We start from the raw sequence: 16,623 nt of genomic DNA on the forward strand, positions 1-16,623 counted from the left end.
CCCATTTTCTTGCGATCGATCACCGAGCTTGTGCATTGCAACAGGCCTCATTCATTGGTACAGGCGGCCCGAGGCGAAAGTTGAGGGGTGAAGGTGGTTCTTTACCGTTACTCGTTTAGCTTACAAACTGAGGCCTATTACAGGCCGACGTCTTGGTCGTCGCCCACCTGCTGATCGAGGAAGGCGACGATGGTCTCCATGGTGGGCCGCTTGTCGGCCGACGCGTGCCAGCACTTCTTCATCACCTTCTTGAACTCGAGCGGGCAGTCGTTGGGGATCTGCGGTCGCTTGCCCTCGAGCACGTCGAGCGACACGCCCATGAAGTTGCGCCCGGCATAGGGCTCCTTGCGCGTCACCACCTGCCACATGACCACGCCGAAGGAGAACACGTCGGCGCGCTCGTCGTACTTCTCCCCGCGCAGGATCTCCGGCGCCGTCCAGCAGGGCGTGCCGCACCGGGTCATCGTGGCGTTCTCCTCCTTGATGCGCGCGAACCCAAGTCGGCCACCTTCACGCTCCAGTTCTCGTCCACCTGTACACACGGCGCCTCACGAGTTAGGTCAATGACTATGACTCATCGACGACAAGGTTGATTGGTTGTGGTGGATGGGCGTACGAGCAGATTGGAGGGCTTGAGGTCGCGGTGCACGATGACCGGGTGGAGCGAGTGCAGGTAGTTGATGCCCAGCGCCGCCGACCGCAGCATGCGCAGCTTCTGCTTCCACGTGAGCTTGATGGTGTTGTTGGCCAGGATGTCCTTGAGCGAGCCCTGCTTCATGAACTCCGTCACGATGCACAGGTTCGGCTTCTTCACGCACGCGCCGATGAAGAGGACGATGTTGGGGTGGTGGAGCTCCGACAGGAAGGCCATCTCCGCGCGGAACTCGAGCATGCGCCGCTCGTCCAGCTTCTGCTTGATGAACCGCTTCACTGCCACCTCGACGCCCTTCCACTTGCCGCGGAACACCACGCCGTACGAGCCCAGGCCCGACCTGCTTGCCCATCTGGATCTCGTGGAAGTCGATGATCCAGCGGCACAGGTTGGCCGACGTGAGGAAGGTGTCCTCCTTGAACATCATGCCCTCGCCCACCGCCGTCTGCAGCTCTCGACCGCCGCCGTCGCTGCTGGTGGTCGACGCGCCGCTCATGGGCTCAACGTGGTCCATCGACTTGCCGCTCTTGCCCTTGCTGGTGTGGTGGTCGCTCGACGCGTTGTCGCTGTCGCGCGTCACGCCACCGAAGAAGCGACCCTCGAGGCCGTCCACCTTGAGCTCGTACAGCCTCGCGCCTGGGGCGTGTCGGGAATCTCGAACTTGCCCAGACTGACCAGGGTGCGTCGCTTGGGCTGGTCCTGGGTCTGCGCCGGCTCTTCGTCCTTGATCTTGTCGTGAACGGTGTGGCTCAACACGATCTGGCCGCCGTGGGTCATGGCCGTGATGCGCGCCGCGGCGTTGACCACGGGGCCGATGTACTCCACACGCCGCGTCATCGGGTCGCGCACGGTGCGTGGGGTGCCCAGGTGCACGCCCATTCGCACGCGCAGTCCCTTGTACAGCACTCGATCGTCGGTGTCGCCCCACTCCTCGGCCGCTCCCGGGTGCTCCAGCAGCGCCTCGGGCCACTCCACTGCGAGCAGCGCCTGCTGCACGTCGGCGCACCAGGCGAGCGCATCGGCGGCTTGCTGGAAGGCCATGCAGAAGGAGCCCTCGCCGCTGTTCCGGTCCCGGATGAACACCACCTCGTAGCCGCGATGCCGCTTCAGCGCCTCACGCAGGGCGTCGTTGTGCAGCACTGTGGCGTCGCGCATGGCCGCCGCGTTGAACTCCCACAGCGACGCCGCGCGTGTGATGTCCGTGAACACAATCGTCACCTCGCCCTCCGGTGGTCTGACCCCTCCGACGCCGGCGACGGCCGCCACGGCCGCCTGCGAGGCCGACGAGTTGGACGACGATGAGGTGCCGGTGGAGCCCGCCGATGATGGCAGCGTCCACGAGCCGTACATGCTCGACGGACCAGCCTTCTTGCCGCCGGTGCCATCGCTGGCCTTTCCGCCAGAGTGGCCCGACGACGAGGAGGTGTGACTCGTCGAAGTGGCGCCGATCGAAGTGTTGGAGTCGCCGTGCATGGCCGACAGCCGCGTCATGATCTCGAGGAACGTCGGGCGGATGGTGGGGTCCGAGTGCCAGCAGCTGGTGATCAGCTCCTCGAACTCGGCCGGGTGGGTAAGGCCGGCGTCGACGGGCATGGCCGGCCGGATGCCGTCGCGGATCACCGCCACGGCCACGGCCGCCGGGCTCATGCCGAAGTAGGGCTGCTCGCGCGTCAGCAGCTCCCACAAGATGCTCCCGAAGCTGTACACGTCGGCCAAGATCAAGTCCACGTCGAGCGTCTCGTTGAGCACCTCGGGCGCCGTCCAGTGCACGCTCCCGGCCACCTCCTTGCCCAGGCCCTTGGCGCCCACGTCCTCCTTGAACTTGGTGAGGCCAAAGTCGCTCACCTTCACGTTCCACTTGGCATCGAGCAGCAGGTTGAGCGACTTCAAGTCCCTGTGCACGATTCCTGCACAATGTATCATCACGAGTGAGAAAGAGAGAACTAAATCGTGCGAAAAAAGAACGAAGCGAAGAGGCGAGAAGGTGGCAAGATCAGTACCGGAGGAGTGGAGGAAGTGCATGCCCTTGGAGGCCTGATAGGCCATCTTGGCCTTGAGCACGAACGGCAGCTCCGGGATCAGCTCGTTGTGCAGCAACTGTCCGCCAGGCAAGTAGTGGTGAGCAACAGAGCAAGGTAGAGCACTCCAGAGCAAGAAATAGGGGGCGTACGTCGAAGAGGGAGCCGAGGGCCATGTACTCCATGACGATGCACATCTTGGGCGCTTTGGTCGACGCCGCCATGAAGAGCACCACGTTGGGATGCCGCAGCGCCGTCATCACTCGCACCTGTCCCATTGTAATTTCAGCACAAGGTACCTTGGTACCCAATCTCCAAGTAAGCGGGGGAGGGGGCACGCACCTCGTCCTTGAAGCTCTTCTCCATGTCCTTGGTGATCTTGTCCGACGCCATGACCTTCACCGCCACCTCGGTTCCCTTCCACGTCGCCTTGTTCACTTCACCATATCTGGTGCAGGTTTGGGTCAGATGGAGTTGAAGACTGGCAGAACGTATCGTATGGCGACGATCAGTGGCGACGTACCCGCCGGCGCCGAGCTGTTCGCCGATCTCGAGCTCGTCGTATTCGATCTCCCAGTCGTCCGACTTGTCGCCCTTGCGCTTGATGATCACCACCAGCACCACGATCAGACACACCAGCAGGCACAGCACCAGGGCCGCCGATGGGATCACCACGCCTGCGCGCACATCCACCATTCGTCACAAGTGAACGCATGGCTGTGTTGGAATGAAGAGAGTTGGGGGCTTACCGAGGGCAATGACGAGCGTGTTGTCGGAGGACCCGGAGATGGTGCCCTCGCAGTACTGGCCCTCCCGGCCGGTATTGCACAGACACTTGTTGTTGGTGCAGACGCCCGCGCCCGAGCACAGCTGGCCGTCGTTGATGCAGTTGGCCACATGGCTCACGGTGTCACCGTCGCATGTGAAGGCCTTGAGTTGGTTGAGGAACCGGCCGCGTAGCTGCGCCTCATTCGTCACAAGCACGAAGCCTTGCCTATCGGCCACCTGACCAGCGGTAGTCGAGGTCTGGGCCCAGTACAGGAAGTTGGCCAGCGCTGCGGCCTCGGTGCAGTCCTCCATGGTGCTTTGGTGATAGATGATCGAGGCAAACGAAGCAATGGGCCAACTGTCCGCGCCCGATGCTGTGCAGTTGTGCGCCGCAGTGAGTAAGTGCGTGTGAGTTGAGAACAGGTCAACGTAGGCGAAGGAGGGCGTACACAGCAGCAGGCTTTCGAACGAGGTCTGTCCGCTCGCTTCGTAGTCGCTCAGGGCGCTGATCAGCGATTCCGAGGTGGGGCTCACCACTCTGCCGGCCGAGTTTTTCATCGCCGCTGCGCCGATCTTTCGGGCCTGCACACAACATTGATTGAATTGTGAGCCCAAACGCCACCATGCAAGAGGAGGAGGTGGAAGTGGTAGTGGTAGTTGTAGTGGTAGTACCTGGCGCACGTCGTAGTTCGCCCAGAATGCGAAGGAGTAGTCATTGTCGCGGAGGTAGGTCATCGTATTGACGTTGTCCAACACAATCGACCGGTTGTTGCCCGCGCTTTGCACGGGGAAGGTCACCAGCTCCCCCGATCCGACCTGGGCGGCGAAATCGGGCACCGTGGCGCTGAGCGCCGTCGTGAAGACGCTGGTGGTGCCGGCGGCGATCGACTGCGTGATGACGACCACGATGGGCTGCGACGGCAGGGCGGCGACCACCTCGGGCGAGTTGAGGGCCTGGATGCGCGGGTCGTCCCACATGGTAATCTCGTTTAGATAGATGCGCGCCACGGTGTCAAAGTCCAGCACCAGCTCGAGACCCTCGAGCTCTGGGATGTTGTAGGCCGGAACCAGGGCGTAGGCGGTGAGGGGCATGAGCGCGGCGTCGCTCATCTCGGCGTACCAATCAGCCGAGAGGCCGTCGCTCACCACGCCGAACAGGACGTCGCTCGAACTGAGCTGTTGCTTCGCGTTGCTCGACGTGCCCTCGAAGTACTTCATCTTGCTGAGCTGGGACGACCAGGACACGGCCCACGAGGTCATGAGCGGCAGCGGCGTTCCCGTGCCAACCAGGTAGGTGGTCTCGTAGGCGGTCTTGCCGTTGCACTCCACCGTGTTCAACAGGCTGATGAGTCGTTCGCGCAGGCTCACATCGATCGGGGCCACGTTGATATTCCTTGCTTCTTGGCTCGCCCTGTCAGTGATGACAATGACGATAGTTAGCAATAGGTCCATGGGCGGAGGGAAGCGCAATAACACGTACGCGTCATTGGTTTGGACCCAGGCGACAAACGAGAGCAGCTCGAAGATGTTGGTGCAGTCGAAGTGGTGAGGTTCTGCTGCATGGACAGGTAGTTCATGTAGGCGATGGGCCACGATGCGTTGCCGTCTGCGTCGATGATGTCGATGGTGAAGTTGCTCTGGTCGAATTGCTCGCTGAAGTTGTCCATGGCCGCTTGCACCGACGCGACGGAGGGTCGGACGAACTTGCCGGCCTTGTTGATCATGTCATCCACTTGAACGCGACGACACCGTGTCGGCGTAGTTGAGGAATGTCATGCTGTTGTCGTTGGCCTGCAACATTCGTGCACGAATTGTAAGCAACACCAAACTTTGATTGGGCGCTACGTCAGACTTACCGCAAGCCAGTTCAACCGGGCCAGGGTCGAGCTGCCGGCTGGGACAGCGGTGCCGCGTTGCGCTGGCGGCATGTCGGCCCAAGTGCGGTTGGCCGCCTCGAGGGCATTCCTGAAGTCCACGCTGAAGCTCTCCAGCGCCAGCTTAAGCACCTCGATGACCGAGATAACGCCGTTTTCGTTGTAGCCGATCAGGATCGACGCGTTGGGCAGCTTGCTGGCGATGGCCGGGTTGAGGTCCTTCAGGCGCTGGTCGTTCCAGTGGGTGATATTACCCGCCCAGATGAGGCCCAGCGTTTCCCTATCTACCACCTGTGTTCGGAGTTAAAACAACATCACTTTTAACTCCGAGCTGGGCCAGTCACCCAAGGTAACGTACGATGTTGGGATCGGTGGGGCTGAGGGCGGTGAGGTTGTAGGCCATCACCATGGCTTGTCCGGCCAGCGGCATTTGAGCGAGACCGCCGTACTGGGCCGAGACCTCAGCCGAGAGGCCTCTGTCCATGACCAGGAAGTCCTGTAACGGTGGGCCGCTCAATTGGTCAGTGGCCGAATACTATCAGTCGAGAGTTGAGGCAACGCACCGCGTCGCCTCGAGCGTAGGTGTCTAAGGCCGGAGTGATGCCAGAACCCTCGTACAACACACTGCACGTCAACCACACCAAACACCGTTGATTGGGTGAACCTTATAAATGTCATTTACCCTTTTAAGCCTAATTGTTTCCAGGCCCGAGAACGCCGCGGCAATTTGCACTGGGGTGGCCAACGCAACGTGCAGTACTGTACCCGACGTCGTCACGGATGAAGAGGTAGGCCGGGCTCCACTTGTCGAAGAGGGAGACTACGTTGGGCGCGCCCACTCCGTAGAGTTGGACGCCGTAGGCCTGCGCTGCTAGCGCGACACCGCGATACGACCACAGGCGGTGAGAAAGGAATCGTGGCTGACCGCACGTTCTTGCCCGGGCGGGTCAGCGTACTATGGTACACGATCACCAGGAGAAGCAATCCCAAGCAGAGTTGTGAAGCTATGCTGCCGGCCATGGTTGTCGTACTGCCGGAGAGGGGGAGGGTGCTGGACGGGTTGTGTGGTGGAAAGGAGAGACAAAGGAAAACGCACACTGCAGACAGTGACCACCTCACGTTTATAGGTGCCTCGGTTGCCTCGGCAGCGCCCTGTCCGCCAATGAACACAGCTCCGCCTAGCTGATTAAAAGTTGACAGGCGCACAGTTACCTTTGGTAAACCAACGAGGCACCTAGTACTTTTTTTTACCCGTAGGACATCCCGTTGCAACCTGTGAACGAGACTGGCGAAGACCACCACCGAGCTAACTCAGTGTTATGCGTGAAGAGAAAAGAACTCGTGTATTGAACAAAAGGCGAATAAATATCTGTACAGCCACTTGTCAGAGGCACCCGACACAGGAGACGAGCCTACGTACGATCAGGGTCTAGCGGCAGAGTAGGAAAATGTGGGCAAGATGGTTGGGCGCGGTGCTGGTCGTGCGGTTGTGCAGCGCGATCACTTGTCGATCCGGATGGACTGGGTCACCACTTGCACGCACAGTGGGCAGGTGTCATGGTCCGACAGCCACCTGTAACGTTCATCATCGCGAAGCGAAAGCAGCTTCAGTCCACTGCCGAGCAAAACCATCAAGCAAGGGCCAATCGCAACACGAAGCGGAGCACACCTGTCAATACACGGCTGGTGGAAGTGATGATTGCAGGGCAGGGTTCGGTAATGTTCGCCTGGCTCGTAATCCAGCAAACAAATGCTGCACCTGTTGTTCCATGAGACAGGTGGCGGCGCACGTTAGAGGAGTGGCCACAACTGATGAGTTGCTTGATGATGAGGAGGATACGTACTGAGCGTTCTCGGCCGGCATGCAGCCTGGGTGGTAGGATTGTGTTGGGAACGTCTGCAGCGTTTTAGCCGTGACACCCTGGCTCCTTGAGTAGCTGCCTCGCGCTTGGAATGTCTGATAGCACGAGTGTGCAATGATTAGGAAAGACACGACGCGAACTGCGCGAAGAACCGGGGGGGGGCTGCGGCGCGAGGCGCGTACTCGGTATGCAGAGTTGGTGGAGGGGTTGTTGCCCAGGAGGCCAGGGTTCGCGGCTGCAGCGAGCATTGCTCGTCGTCGATTAATGCGAGATATGCATACGCAAGTGCAGCAGCAAACAACGAAGGTCATGACGAAGCTTCCGATCATCAGTGGCAACATCGCTGCATGGGTCCGCAAGGAGACAACGACGAAGAGGAGAGAGAAGTAAGCAAACCATCACCGATTCAGTCTAAGCGAGTGAGTCTCGGAGTGTCCACGTACACCAGTCGCCTTCGCGGTTGATGGGCAGCACCGAGCAGTCCCCAGACGCAGTACAGTACTGCGATGACGAGCAGCATGATGACACTCCTGACCACGTTCTGTTCCGTACCCCACCCTTCAGTACCCCGGCTTATTTGTGTATTTTTATTTATTTTATTATTTAATATTAAAAAAATGCAAAAGGCTGCGGGGAGGTACCGAGATCGGCAGCACACGCCATCTGAGGGGCAGCACAGAGAACCGCAGCATGTCGTGGAGTCGGAGCAGCAGAACGGTCTGTCGCGCCAGTAGCAGCACGACTCGCCCGACGAGCAGTTGCACACCTGATTTGCTACTAATTGGTCGGCTCTTGGGGCGGGGGCGAGATGTGAAGGCGAGTCAAGAGGCGAGGGGGCTGGAGAAGGGGCTGTGTAGCGAAGGAATATGAAGTCGTAGAAAGAAGAGGAAGATGATCGAGAAGGGGCGCCCTCTGCGATGCATGAGAATAATACGAGCGCCAAGTAGAGGGATAGATACGTCGAGGAAGAGAAGAGAAGAGGGGAGGAGGGCGAAGAGGATTCTCGTTTCATCTTTTCACGTGCTTTTGGTTGGCACAGTTGGCGGAGATGCTCGCAATCGTTGTTGAAGAAACGGCAGAGGAGGTTTTACGTAGTTCCCCGCCTTGGTGGTCGTGAACGAGGGTCGCGTCAATCTAATCCTACGCGCCCGCGGCGGAGCAGGCAGCAGGGAACTCCTCTCGCTCGAGCAGACGATAAATCTGGCACGCAAGCTCCTCACGAACAGGTCCAGAATTCAAACAGAATGTTGAATCTCGCCACAACTTGCGTCGGCTGGACTGCGCAAGCAGCACTTGGAAATTTCCACCCCTCTTTGCTGCGCGGCCAACGACACGCAGAGAAAAACCCACAGAAAAGGGTGTCGTCTTGCAGCTGCCTCGCACGAGCATGCTCGCGGTTCCACACCACCTTGACGCCCATCAAGCAACGGACAGATGCGCCTTGTCCAGTTGTGGCGGCTCAGGCTGAGCCGCTTCTCGCAGACCAGCAAGCGACCACCCTGGGTGGCCTGAAGAGGACTTTAAGGTGTCGACAGTTTGTTGTCCTGAACGTCTGACGCGGCGGAAAGTTGGCAGAAGCAGAAGGCCTGTGGTTGCGCACAACAGCAAAGCCGAAATCAGCCAACTTGACGTCACACCTTGCATCATCGTTGAGGAAAGAGGAGAGATTATCGGCACGGAGGAATTCAGCGTTTGATTGTGCGAGAGAGAAGATGGGAGACTGCGGCAGGCGAAAGGTAAAGGTTTCTCATCAATTCTTCTGCCCCATTACGCAAGAGATCATGCGCGACCCGGTCATCGCCGAAGATGGACACACATACGAGAAGGCCGTGATCGAAAAGTGGCTCGAGAAGAGTCCCACAAGCCCCATGACGCGTCAGCAGCTCTCCTCGGCAATGCTCATCCCCAACTTCGCCCTCAAGCAGCTCATCGACCAGTGGAAGGACGAGCAGCGTCGGAAGAGCAAGGGCAAGGCCAAGGTGGCCAACGACGAGGCCCAGCCGCCACCACTCCTCCCCTCCACCAAGGCTGGGTACGCACAAGCCTTTTATTTATTTTTTAATTTATTATTTGGTTTATTTATTGCCAGGTCCCAGCAGCCCATTCAATGACATTGTACCGCGCAGGGTGAACGTTGCCGATGGCGACGAGGAAGACGAGAACGAGAATTGGCGGTTTGTCGATGAGGAGGAGCTGCAGGCCGCGCTCGAGCGAAGCGTCGCCAAGCCGGAGCTCACCGTCGCCCGGGCACAGCAACAGGCCACCAAGGCCAAGGAGCAGGCCAGCGCCGGCTCGAGCTCCTCCGCCGCGGCTGGCGACGACGGCGCGGATCCCTCGGAGGATGCCTGGGGCACCGGCGGGTGGCTCGCCTTTGCTGGCGCCGTGGCGGTGGTGGCCGGTGGCGTCGCCTGGGCGTCATCGAGTTCGTCCTCTTCGTCATCAGGATCGAGCGACGTCAAGCGAAAGGAGCACGCAGACGAGGAGAACACTTGCATCGTGTCCTGATGCTGATCGATCACCACCAACGTCAACATCAACATCAACTCGTTGAGGAGGACGTCGAACCCTCCCCCATCGTCCTCGTCGTGTACATTCCACACCCGGCTGACCCTTGTAGATAACATTCACAAACCAAACGAGTGAGTTCAATATAGGTGGGTTGTATGTACAACGTGGACTTGCATATGTGTGTAAAAATGTGTGAACATGTTGTGGTGCTGGTGCTCAGAGAATGGTGGTCGTCTGGTCTGTTCGCGAGCGGCGCAGCGGGAGCTCGGCGTGGGACTCGAGGGACATGCGCCTCTTGATCGGCTGCCGGTCGACCAGGCCCTGGATCTCCAGCGCCAGCACCACGTCCTCCTCCTCTCCGTCCTCATCGCTCTCGCTGAGGACCATCCACTCCATCCCTCGCGGGCGGTACACTTCATTGTTGATCGTCGTCAGATAGTGCCTGTACACCACATTGAATGACAACGCAGTACCAGGTTGATGTGTGAACGATGGTGATGATGACGCAGCGATTGGAGAAGTAGAACGTAGTACCTCACGTCATCGAGCGCCTCGCGATTGTCTCTGCGCATGATGACGAAGCAGCAGCAGAAGCAGAGGAGGAGACACCCGCGGTTGATCAGACCGCTGCCCGCGGACCGCCATATTCGGTTGACGGTGGTCACCACGCTCTCGAACTCTTGCACGCTCACGTAGCCCTTCAGCTGCGACCTGTAGTCCTCCTCGAACTGTGGTGTGCTCCACACACCCGCCGACCTCACCTCCCAATAAAGTCTCATAGTTCTGAACCTTGAGATAGGGTGGGGGGGATGAGGCTGGACTTGAAACTTCAACAAGATGAAGACAAGGTGGGAACAACAAGGAGGAGGGAGTACCAGTTGTGGTTGACGCTGTGCGTGCTGTTTGTTTGTTGAAACTTTTATCAATCCTGGTGCCAGCCAGGAAACCCTGCGAGCGAGTGCGTGATGCTGACGGTGAAGTGGGAGCCAGGGTCGTGCAGAACCAAGAACGTGGTGGAGGGGGTTGCAGAATTTCGGTCGCTTCTGAGCGCAACTGCACCAGCCCAAGTTCGACATTCCGCGGAAAAGTTTGTCCACGACCGCGGAAGGAAATCTCGTGTATCTTCTGGGGCGTTGCAGTGGGACCACAGATCGGGTAGTGCAACCGAACATGGTCATGAAGAGCCGCCTCGTCCAACCTTATTTCTAAGCTGGGATTGGTGGGCCAAACCAAGGTGATGCGATTGGTCCAGGCAATAACAGAGTTTAATTTTAGTGGTGGCTTCTTCGTTCACCTTTTGCTTGGTGGGTAGTTTCGACCCTTGGCCTCCCTCGTCTTTGCCCTCAAACACCAACAACAAGCTTCAACCCACATGTCCCCTGCTCGCCTTCTCTGCGTGCTGCTCCTCGCCGGTGCATTGGGCTGCGCTCTCGCGACCAACATTCACGTGGTCAACAAGTGCGGTTTCGACACCGATGTCATCTACACCGCCAACATCAACGAACACCCCCTGCCCTCCCGCAACCTCGGCACCCTCCGCCCTGGGTACCCCCAATGTTGTTCCCTTTTTGCCTCACTTGGCTTTTTATTTACATTTTAAAAAAGACAATAATACAATAGAAAAGAAGAACCAAACTGACTCAAGCCTGCCTTGACCATTGCTCTAGCGGCTCGCTGCAGTTCCGGCCGACCGACACGTACTTCAACTTGAAGAACGGGTACGGCGGCAAGACCTGGGCCGAATTCTCCATCAACCCCAAGACCTGGCCCGGTCACGACTCCTACGACCTCAGCGTCATCCCCGGCTACGACATCGCCATGCAGATCCTCGCTCCCTTCGGCGGGTACTTCTTTTCATGTTCTCTTGTTCTTGTTCTTGTTCTTGTTATCTCGTACGTGTGCCAGGCTTACACTCTGCGTCATGACGTCAGATTCTCTCCCATCTGCACCTACCCTGGTTGCCCGGACGCCTTCCACTATTGGAACGACTACTCCAAGGTGCACGTCGTCAACTCGGGCGGCACCTTCACCGTCGTGTTCTGCGCCTGATGCGCTCTCTTGCACTGCCACACATAAACGAATCGTGGTTATCAGTTAACTCCGCGTGTAACGAGCCGCTACATAAAACGAGAAAGATCTCGAGAGGCTGCATTGATTCATTTCAATTGAGTGCATACAGACAAGGAGAGAATGTGGGAAGTGAGTGTGCCGTCGTGGGATGAACCCAGCAGCAGCGGTGGAGCTGATTCGGCCAAGGCCGGCGGTAAGAAGGGGCGAAGGAAGAGCGGAGGAGGTGCCGAATCTGCGGGTGCTACATCAGCATCGGGAGATGTGTTCAAGGTGGTGACGGCCTCGCTCCAGGGCGAGGCGGTTGCCGAGGTCAAGCGCGCCATTGACGAAGCCTCATCGAGGAGGAAGCGGCGTAGAAGCAGCCAGATGGAGGTCGAGGCCGCCAGCCCCGCCCCTGTCACCCCCCAAGGTGCTCATTCCCCATCTCGATTTACTTTTACGTTCGCGATTAAATCGCAAGTACGAGATTAAATCTTAACGCTACTCGAAATTTAATCATCAAGAATTGAGGAACGAGATTTACTGGGTGAAGTAGCATAACGATGTGCTCTTGTTGGGGTCGTTGCAGGCGACAAGAAGAAGAGCAGCGATCGGCAGACACCAGTGAAAAAGGACCAGCACACCCCGGCAAAGAGTCCCCGCAAGCAGCCTGCAGCCAAGAAGGGTAAGCGTGAACGCTTGTGCACTGTTGAGTACTCATCAGGTTGGTTGCTTCTGCTAATACACACGCTCCCCTCCACCCTTCTGCCCCCACGCACAACAGCCGAGAGCCCTGCGCCGGCGAACGGCAAGGCGAAGGCCAGCCCGCGCAAGGCCACCGAGGCTGCGGCCACGGCCTCGGCTGCGAGCAATGGGTCTGACGCCGCGACGACGACGCCCAAGAAGCGCAAGCGCGGCTCCCGCGGAGGTGCCAAGAAGCCCAAGGCCGCGACCGCCGGCGGCGAGGCTGGCGAGGCGGGCAGCACGGGAGAAGGTGGTGGTGGCGACGCCGCGGCCGCGGCCTCTACCGCCACGACGCCGACCAAGCGCCCGAGAGGGCTGCGCGGCGGTGCGGCCAACAGGGCCAAGCGGGCCAAGGCGCAGGCCAAGGCCGCGGGACAGGTCGAGGCGAAGACCAGCAACACTGAAGCCGCCGGCGAAAGCGACGCGTCGGCCAAGCCGCCCAAGAAGAAGGCGAAGAAGAACGAGAAGAAGCAGAAGCAGAAGCAGGAGGGGAAGCCGCAGCCGAAGGCCGCCACGCCGACCAAGGAGAAGGCCGCCACGCCGGCGCCCAAGTCGCCCAACAAGAAGAACGCCAAGGCCGCCACGCCGAAGGCCGCCACGCCGACCAAGGCGGCCGCTGCACCGGCCGAGTCGCCCAACACCACCAAGAAGGGCAAGGCCGCCACGCCAGCCAAGTCGCCCAACAACAACAACAACAAGAATGCCAAGAACGCCACGCCGACCAAGGCTGCGGCCAATGACAAGAAGAACGCCAAGGCCGCCGCGCCGGCCAAGGCTAAGGCCACGCAGCAGCAGCAGCCGGCCAAGTCGCCCAACAACAAGAACAAGAAGAACGCCAAGGCCGCCACCCCGACCAATGACAAGAACGCCAAGGCCGCCACCCCGACCAAGGCGCCGCAGCCGCAGCAGCCGCAGAGCCAACCCGCCAAGGAGGCGCAGAACCCCACGACACCGACTAAGTCACCCAACGCGGAGAACAACAAGAAGAAGAACAACAGGAAGAAGGGCAAGGGCCAGCAGAGCGAGAAGGCCGCCGCCGACGCCGACGCCACCGTCACCACGCCGCAGAAGCCGGCCGTCGCGGCAGCGGCCGCCGCCGCTTCAGGTCTGGACCAGCTCCTGATGGAGCACCTGGGCAAGATGGCACCCGCCACGCCCACGACCGCCACCGCCGCCGAGCCCAAGGGCAAGAAGGCCGCCAAGGCGGGCGCGAACGAGCTTCTGCGGAAGATGCTGGCCGAGGCCGAGCAGAGGGACAAGCAGCTGCTCGAGGGCGGCGCGCCCCATAAGGCGGAGAAGGGCACCAAGCGCAAGGCCGGCCCGAAGAAGGAGGCGGCGGCCTCGCCCCACGGCAACAACAAGAAAGCGAAGAAGAACGAAGAAGACACGACAAGCATGGAGGTCGAGGGAGAGGAGGAGGCGACGACGACAGCGTCGACAACGCCCAAGAAGGGGCTGTCCAAGCTGCAGCAGAAGATGCAGGCCCGTCTGGCCGGCTCGCGCTTCCGCTGGATCAACGAGCAGCTCTACACCACGACCGGTGCCGCACCACTCTCCCCCGCTCTCGCCCTATTTTCCCCTCGGCGCTTCCCAACCAGACCACTCTCACGCGCAGCTTTCTTTCTCTGAAGGCTCTGAGGCCCTGCGACTCGTCAAGAAGGACCCTGGCGTCTTCGAAGAGGTAACTCACCACCGCACGCACCACCGGCACACACGCACAACCGCACACACGCACAACCGCACGCGCGTTCGTTTAATGGGCTGTGTTGCTGTTGAGTGCAGTATCACAGGGGCTTTGCGCGCCAGGTGGAGCTGTGGCCCGAGAATCCCGTCGACATCTTCATCGCGCAGCTCAAGGAGCTGCCCAAGACGCTCACGGTGGCGGACATGGGCTGCGGCGACGCCAAGATCGCGCAGAACGTGGAGCAGAAGGTGCACTCGTTCGACCTGGCGGCGCCCAATAAGTGGGTCACGGCCTGCGACGTCTCGAAGGTGCCCCTGGGTCCCAAGAGCGTGGACGTGGTCATCTTCTGCCTGGCCCTCATGGGCACCAACCTCGTCGATTTCATCAACGAGGCCCACCGCATTCTCAAACCCAAGTACGCCAGCGCGACACGCACCACCGCACACACGCCCCCGCACATGCACACGACACATGACGCGCGTGCGTGCGTTGGACTGACCCGGGCGCGTGGGTGGCTTGGGCACGACCGCAGGGGAAGCCTCAAGATCGCGGAAGTGAAGTCGCGCTTCGAAAACGTGGAGAAGTTCGTGAGCGCTCTCTACGTCCTCGGGTTCGACCTCGTGTCTCAGGTGCGCACCGAGCGATTGCAACCCACCCCCCTCTCTTCTCGCATCGATGGTGGGGCGTGTGACTGACGTGATGTGTTACGTTTTCGTGCGCAGGACGACCACAACAAGATGTTCATTCTGTTCGAGTTCAAGAAGAGCGACCGCCCGACGGCCAAGAAGGCCAACCTGACCCTGAAGCCCTGCATCTACAAGAAGAGATAAACAATGAAAACGAAGAAGAAGAAAGAAGTGGACAACGTTCATTCTTCACCACCGCGATCAAGGGCCGATGGGCGAGTTCGTCATTTCATGAATGAAACAGCGCAAACCTCGTCTCACAGGCCCCAGCTGCGGGCGGCGCTCTGCTTGAGGAGGTCGAGCAGCTTGTCCTCGTCGTCGAGGTCGTCCACCATAGCCTCCACCTCCTCCATTTTGTCTTCGTGTTGCTCGTCTCCTGTTTTCCCTGGACCTTCTTCTGCTTCTTTTGCTGCTGAGGCTGCGCTGCTGGCTTGGCCTCGGCCTCAGCCGTCTTGGGTCGTTCTGTGCGTCAAAGAGCGAAGAGGTGAGGAACCGGCGCGAGCGCACGACATGGTTGGTGCGGGCCATCAAGGGCGTACCGCGTTGCGTGGGGTCGTTCTTGCCCATGTGGGGCTTGAGTATCTCCTTGAGCTTCTCCAGCGCTTCCTGGTACTGCTCCATGTACTTGTTCAACTCCGTTTCATAGTCGATGTTCACTTGATTGATCTGTGACACACGTTGTCCGCCGACGCAACGCACACACACGCACACACACGCACACACACGCACGCACACACGCACACACGCACACACGCACACACGCACACACGCACACACGCACACACGCACACGTTGGTCCATCACTGTGCTTCCCTCCCTCGAGGGGGGCAGCAGTTCGGTCGGGGCCGCAGCGTACCTTGGTGGAGTGCTCGGCCTTCTTGAGCATGGACCTGAAGTGGTGCGCCTCCGACTTCAATAGGAGCGTGTACGTCTTGCCCTGCCGGCCTGCTCGCGCAGTTCGGCCCACTCTGCATTATTGGACCCGAGTTAAAAATTACAAAATTATAACAAAACAAATAATAATAAAACTGAAAATAATAAATTAGTTTAAATTAAATTAAATAGAGTTCAGCAGAGCAGCCGCACCGGTGCACGTAGGTCTTGATGAAGGGCGGCACGTCGTAGTTGATCACGTTTTCCACGTCCTCAATATCCAACCCGCGCGACATAGCATCGGACGCGATCACACTGTGCCATGGTGCCATGGTGCGACAGTAAGAGTCCGCGCGTGCGTATGTGTCGCGCGTGCGGTGTGTGCGTGCGGTGTGTCGTGCGCGTGCGCGTGCGGTGTGTGCGTGTGCGGAAGTGACGTACATCTTGATGTCGCCCTTGGCAAACTTCTCGATGATCTGCGTGCGTTTGCGCTGCGGTAGCGTCGACGAATACTCGGCAACGCCCGTCTGGCCCATCAGCGTCAGCAGCAGGTACAGCCTAGTGCGTGCGCAGGGAAAGAAGGAAAGAAAGAGCAACGCGTCAGACTATACCACGCCAGCGGTCATGATGATACAATGTGCCGCTCACCTGTGTGTGGATTCGACGGACGAGGTGAAACACAGCGTGCGCTTGAAGTCGAACATCTCCAGGAGGTACAGCAACACGAGCGGTTTGTAGGCCAAGCTGCAGATGACCATGTACTCCTATAATAGAGTCGCACACCACCGCACACCACCGCACCGACGTAACAGTTTCAGTGTTGTGTGTGTGTGTGTGGTGTGTATGTGTGTGTGTGTGTGTGTGTGTGTGTGTGTGTGTGTGTGTGTGTGTGTGTGTGTGTGTGT

At 59.4% G+C, this 16,623-nt stretch overlaps 6 protein-coding genes and 1 pseudogene across 6 annotated transcripts; 3 read left to right on the forward strand and 4 right to left on the reverse strand.

Moving 5' to 3' along the window:
* Positions 1–137: 137 nt before the first annotated feature.
* Positions 138–6,332, reverse strand: ACA1_261590 (annotated as a pseudogene).
* Positions 6,333–6,812: 480 nt separating this feature from the next.
* On the reverse strand, positions 6,813–8,186 carry ACA1_261600 (zinc finger, C3HC4 type (RING finger) domain containing protein; the record flags this gene model as incomplete). The annotated part of the gene is made up of 6 exons (XM_004333703.1): positions 6,813–6,885; positions 6,982–7,071; positions 7,157–7,269; positions 7,357–7,517; positions 7,618–7,715; positions 7,816–8,186. 6 exons carry the CDS (start codon positions 8,184–8,186, stop codon positions 6,813–6,815), a joined length of 906 nt encoding a protein of 301 aa, XP_004333751.1.
* A 700-nt stretch (positions 8,187–8,886) lies between these two features.
* ACA1_261610 (Ubox domain containing protein) lies at positions 8,887–9,679 on the forward strand (the record flags this gene model as incomplete). The annotated part of the gene is made up of 2 exons (XM_004333704.1): positions 8,887–9,206; positions 9,301–9,679. The coding sequence occupies 2 exons, from the start codon at positions 8,887–8,889 to the stop codon at positions 9,677–9,679; spliced, it is 699 nt and encodes a 232-aa protein (XP_004333752.1).
* A 219-nt stretch (positions 9,680–9,898) lies between these two features.
* Positions 9,899–10,461, reverse strand: ACA1_261620 (uncharacterized protein; the record flags this gene model as incomplete). The annotated part of the gene is made up of 2 exons (XM_004333705.1): positions 9,899–10,124; positions 10,217–10,461. 2 exons carry the CDS (start codon positions 10,459–10,461, stop codon positions 9,899–9,901), a joined length of 471 nt encoding a protein of 156 aa, XP_004333753.1.
* A 593-nt stretch (positions 10,462–11,054) lies between these two features.
* Positions 11,055–11,731, forward strand: ACA1_261630 (uncharacterized protein; the record flags this gene model as incomplete). Its single annotated transcript, XM_004333706.1, has 3 exons — positions 11,055–11,227; positions 11,350–11,526; positions 11,614–11,731. The coding sequence occupies 3 exons, from the start codon at positions 11,055–11,057 to the stop codon at positions 11,729–11,731; spliced, it is 468 nt and encodes a 155-aa protein (XP_004333754.1).
* A 141-nt stretch (positions 11,732–11,872) lies between these two features.
* ACA1_261640 (methyltransferase domain containing protein) lies at positions 11,873–14,989 on the forward strand (the record flags this gene model as incomplete). Its single annotated transcript, XM_004333707.1, has 7 exons — positions 11,873–12,161; positions 12,321–12,416; positions 12,516–14,015; positions 14,107–14,156; positions 14,258–14,574; positions 14,692–14,788; positions 14,882–14,989. 7 exons carry the CDS (start codon positions 11,873–11,875, stop codon positions 14,987–14,989), a joined length of 2,457 nt encoding a protein of 818 aa, XP_004333755.1.
* A 113-nt stretch (positions 14,990–15,102) lies between these two features.
* On the reverse strand, positions 15,103–16,476 carry ACA1_261650 (helicase conserved Cterminal domain containing protein; the record flags this gene model as incomplete). The annotated part of the gene is made up of 7 exons (XM_004333708.1): positions 15,103–15,213; positions 15,237–15,307; positions 15,385–15,511; positions 15,702–15,813; positions 15,932–16,033; positions 16,160–16,276; positions 16,367–16,476. The coding sequence occupies 7 exons, from the start codon at positions 16,474–16,476 to the stop codon at positions 15,103–15,105; spliced, it is 750 nt and encodes a 249-aa protein (XP_004333756.1).
* Positions 16,477–16,623: the final 147 nt, after the last annotated feature.

This window comes from Acanthamoeba castellanii (assembly GCF_000313135.1).
Source record: "Acanthamoeba castellanii str. Neff unplaced genomic scaffold scf7180000084769, whole genome shotgun sequence".
Taxonomy (NCBI): Eukaryota; Discosea; order Longamoebia; family Acanthamoebidae; genus Acanthamoeba; species Acanthamoeba castellanii.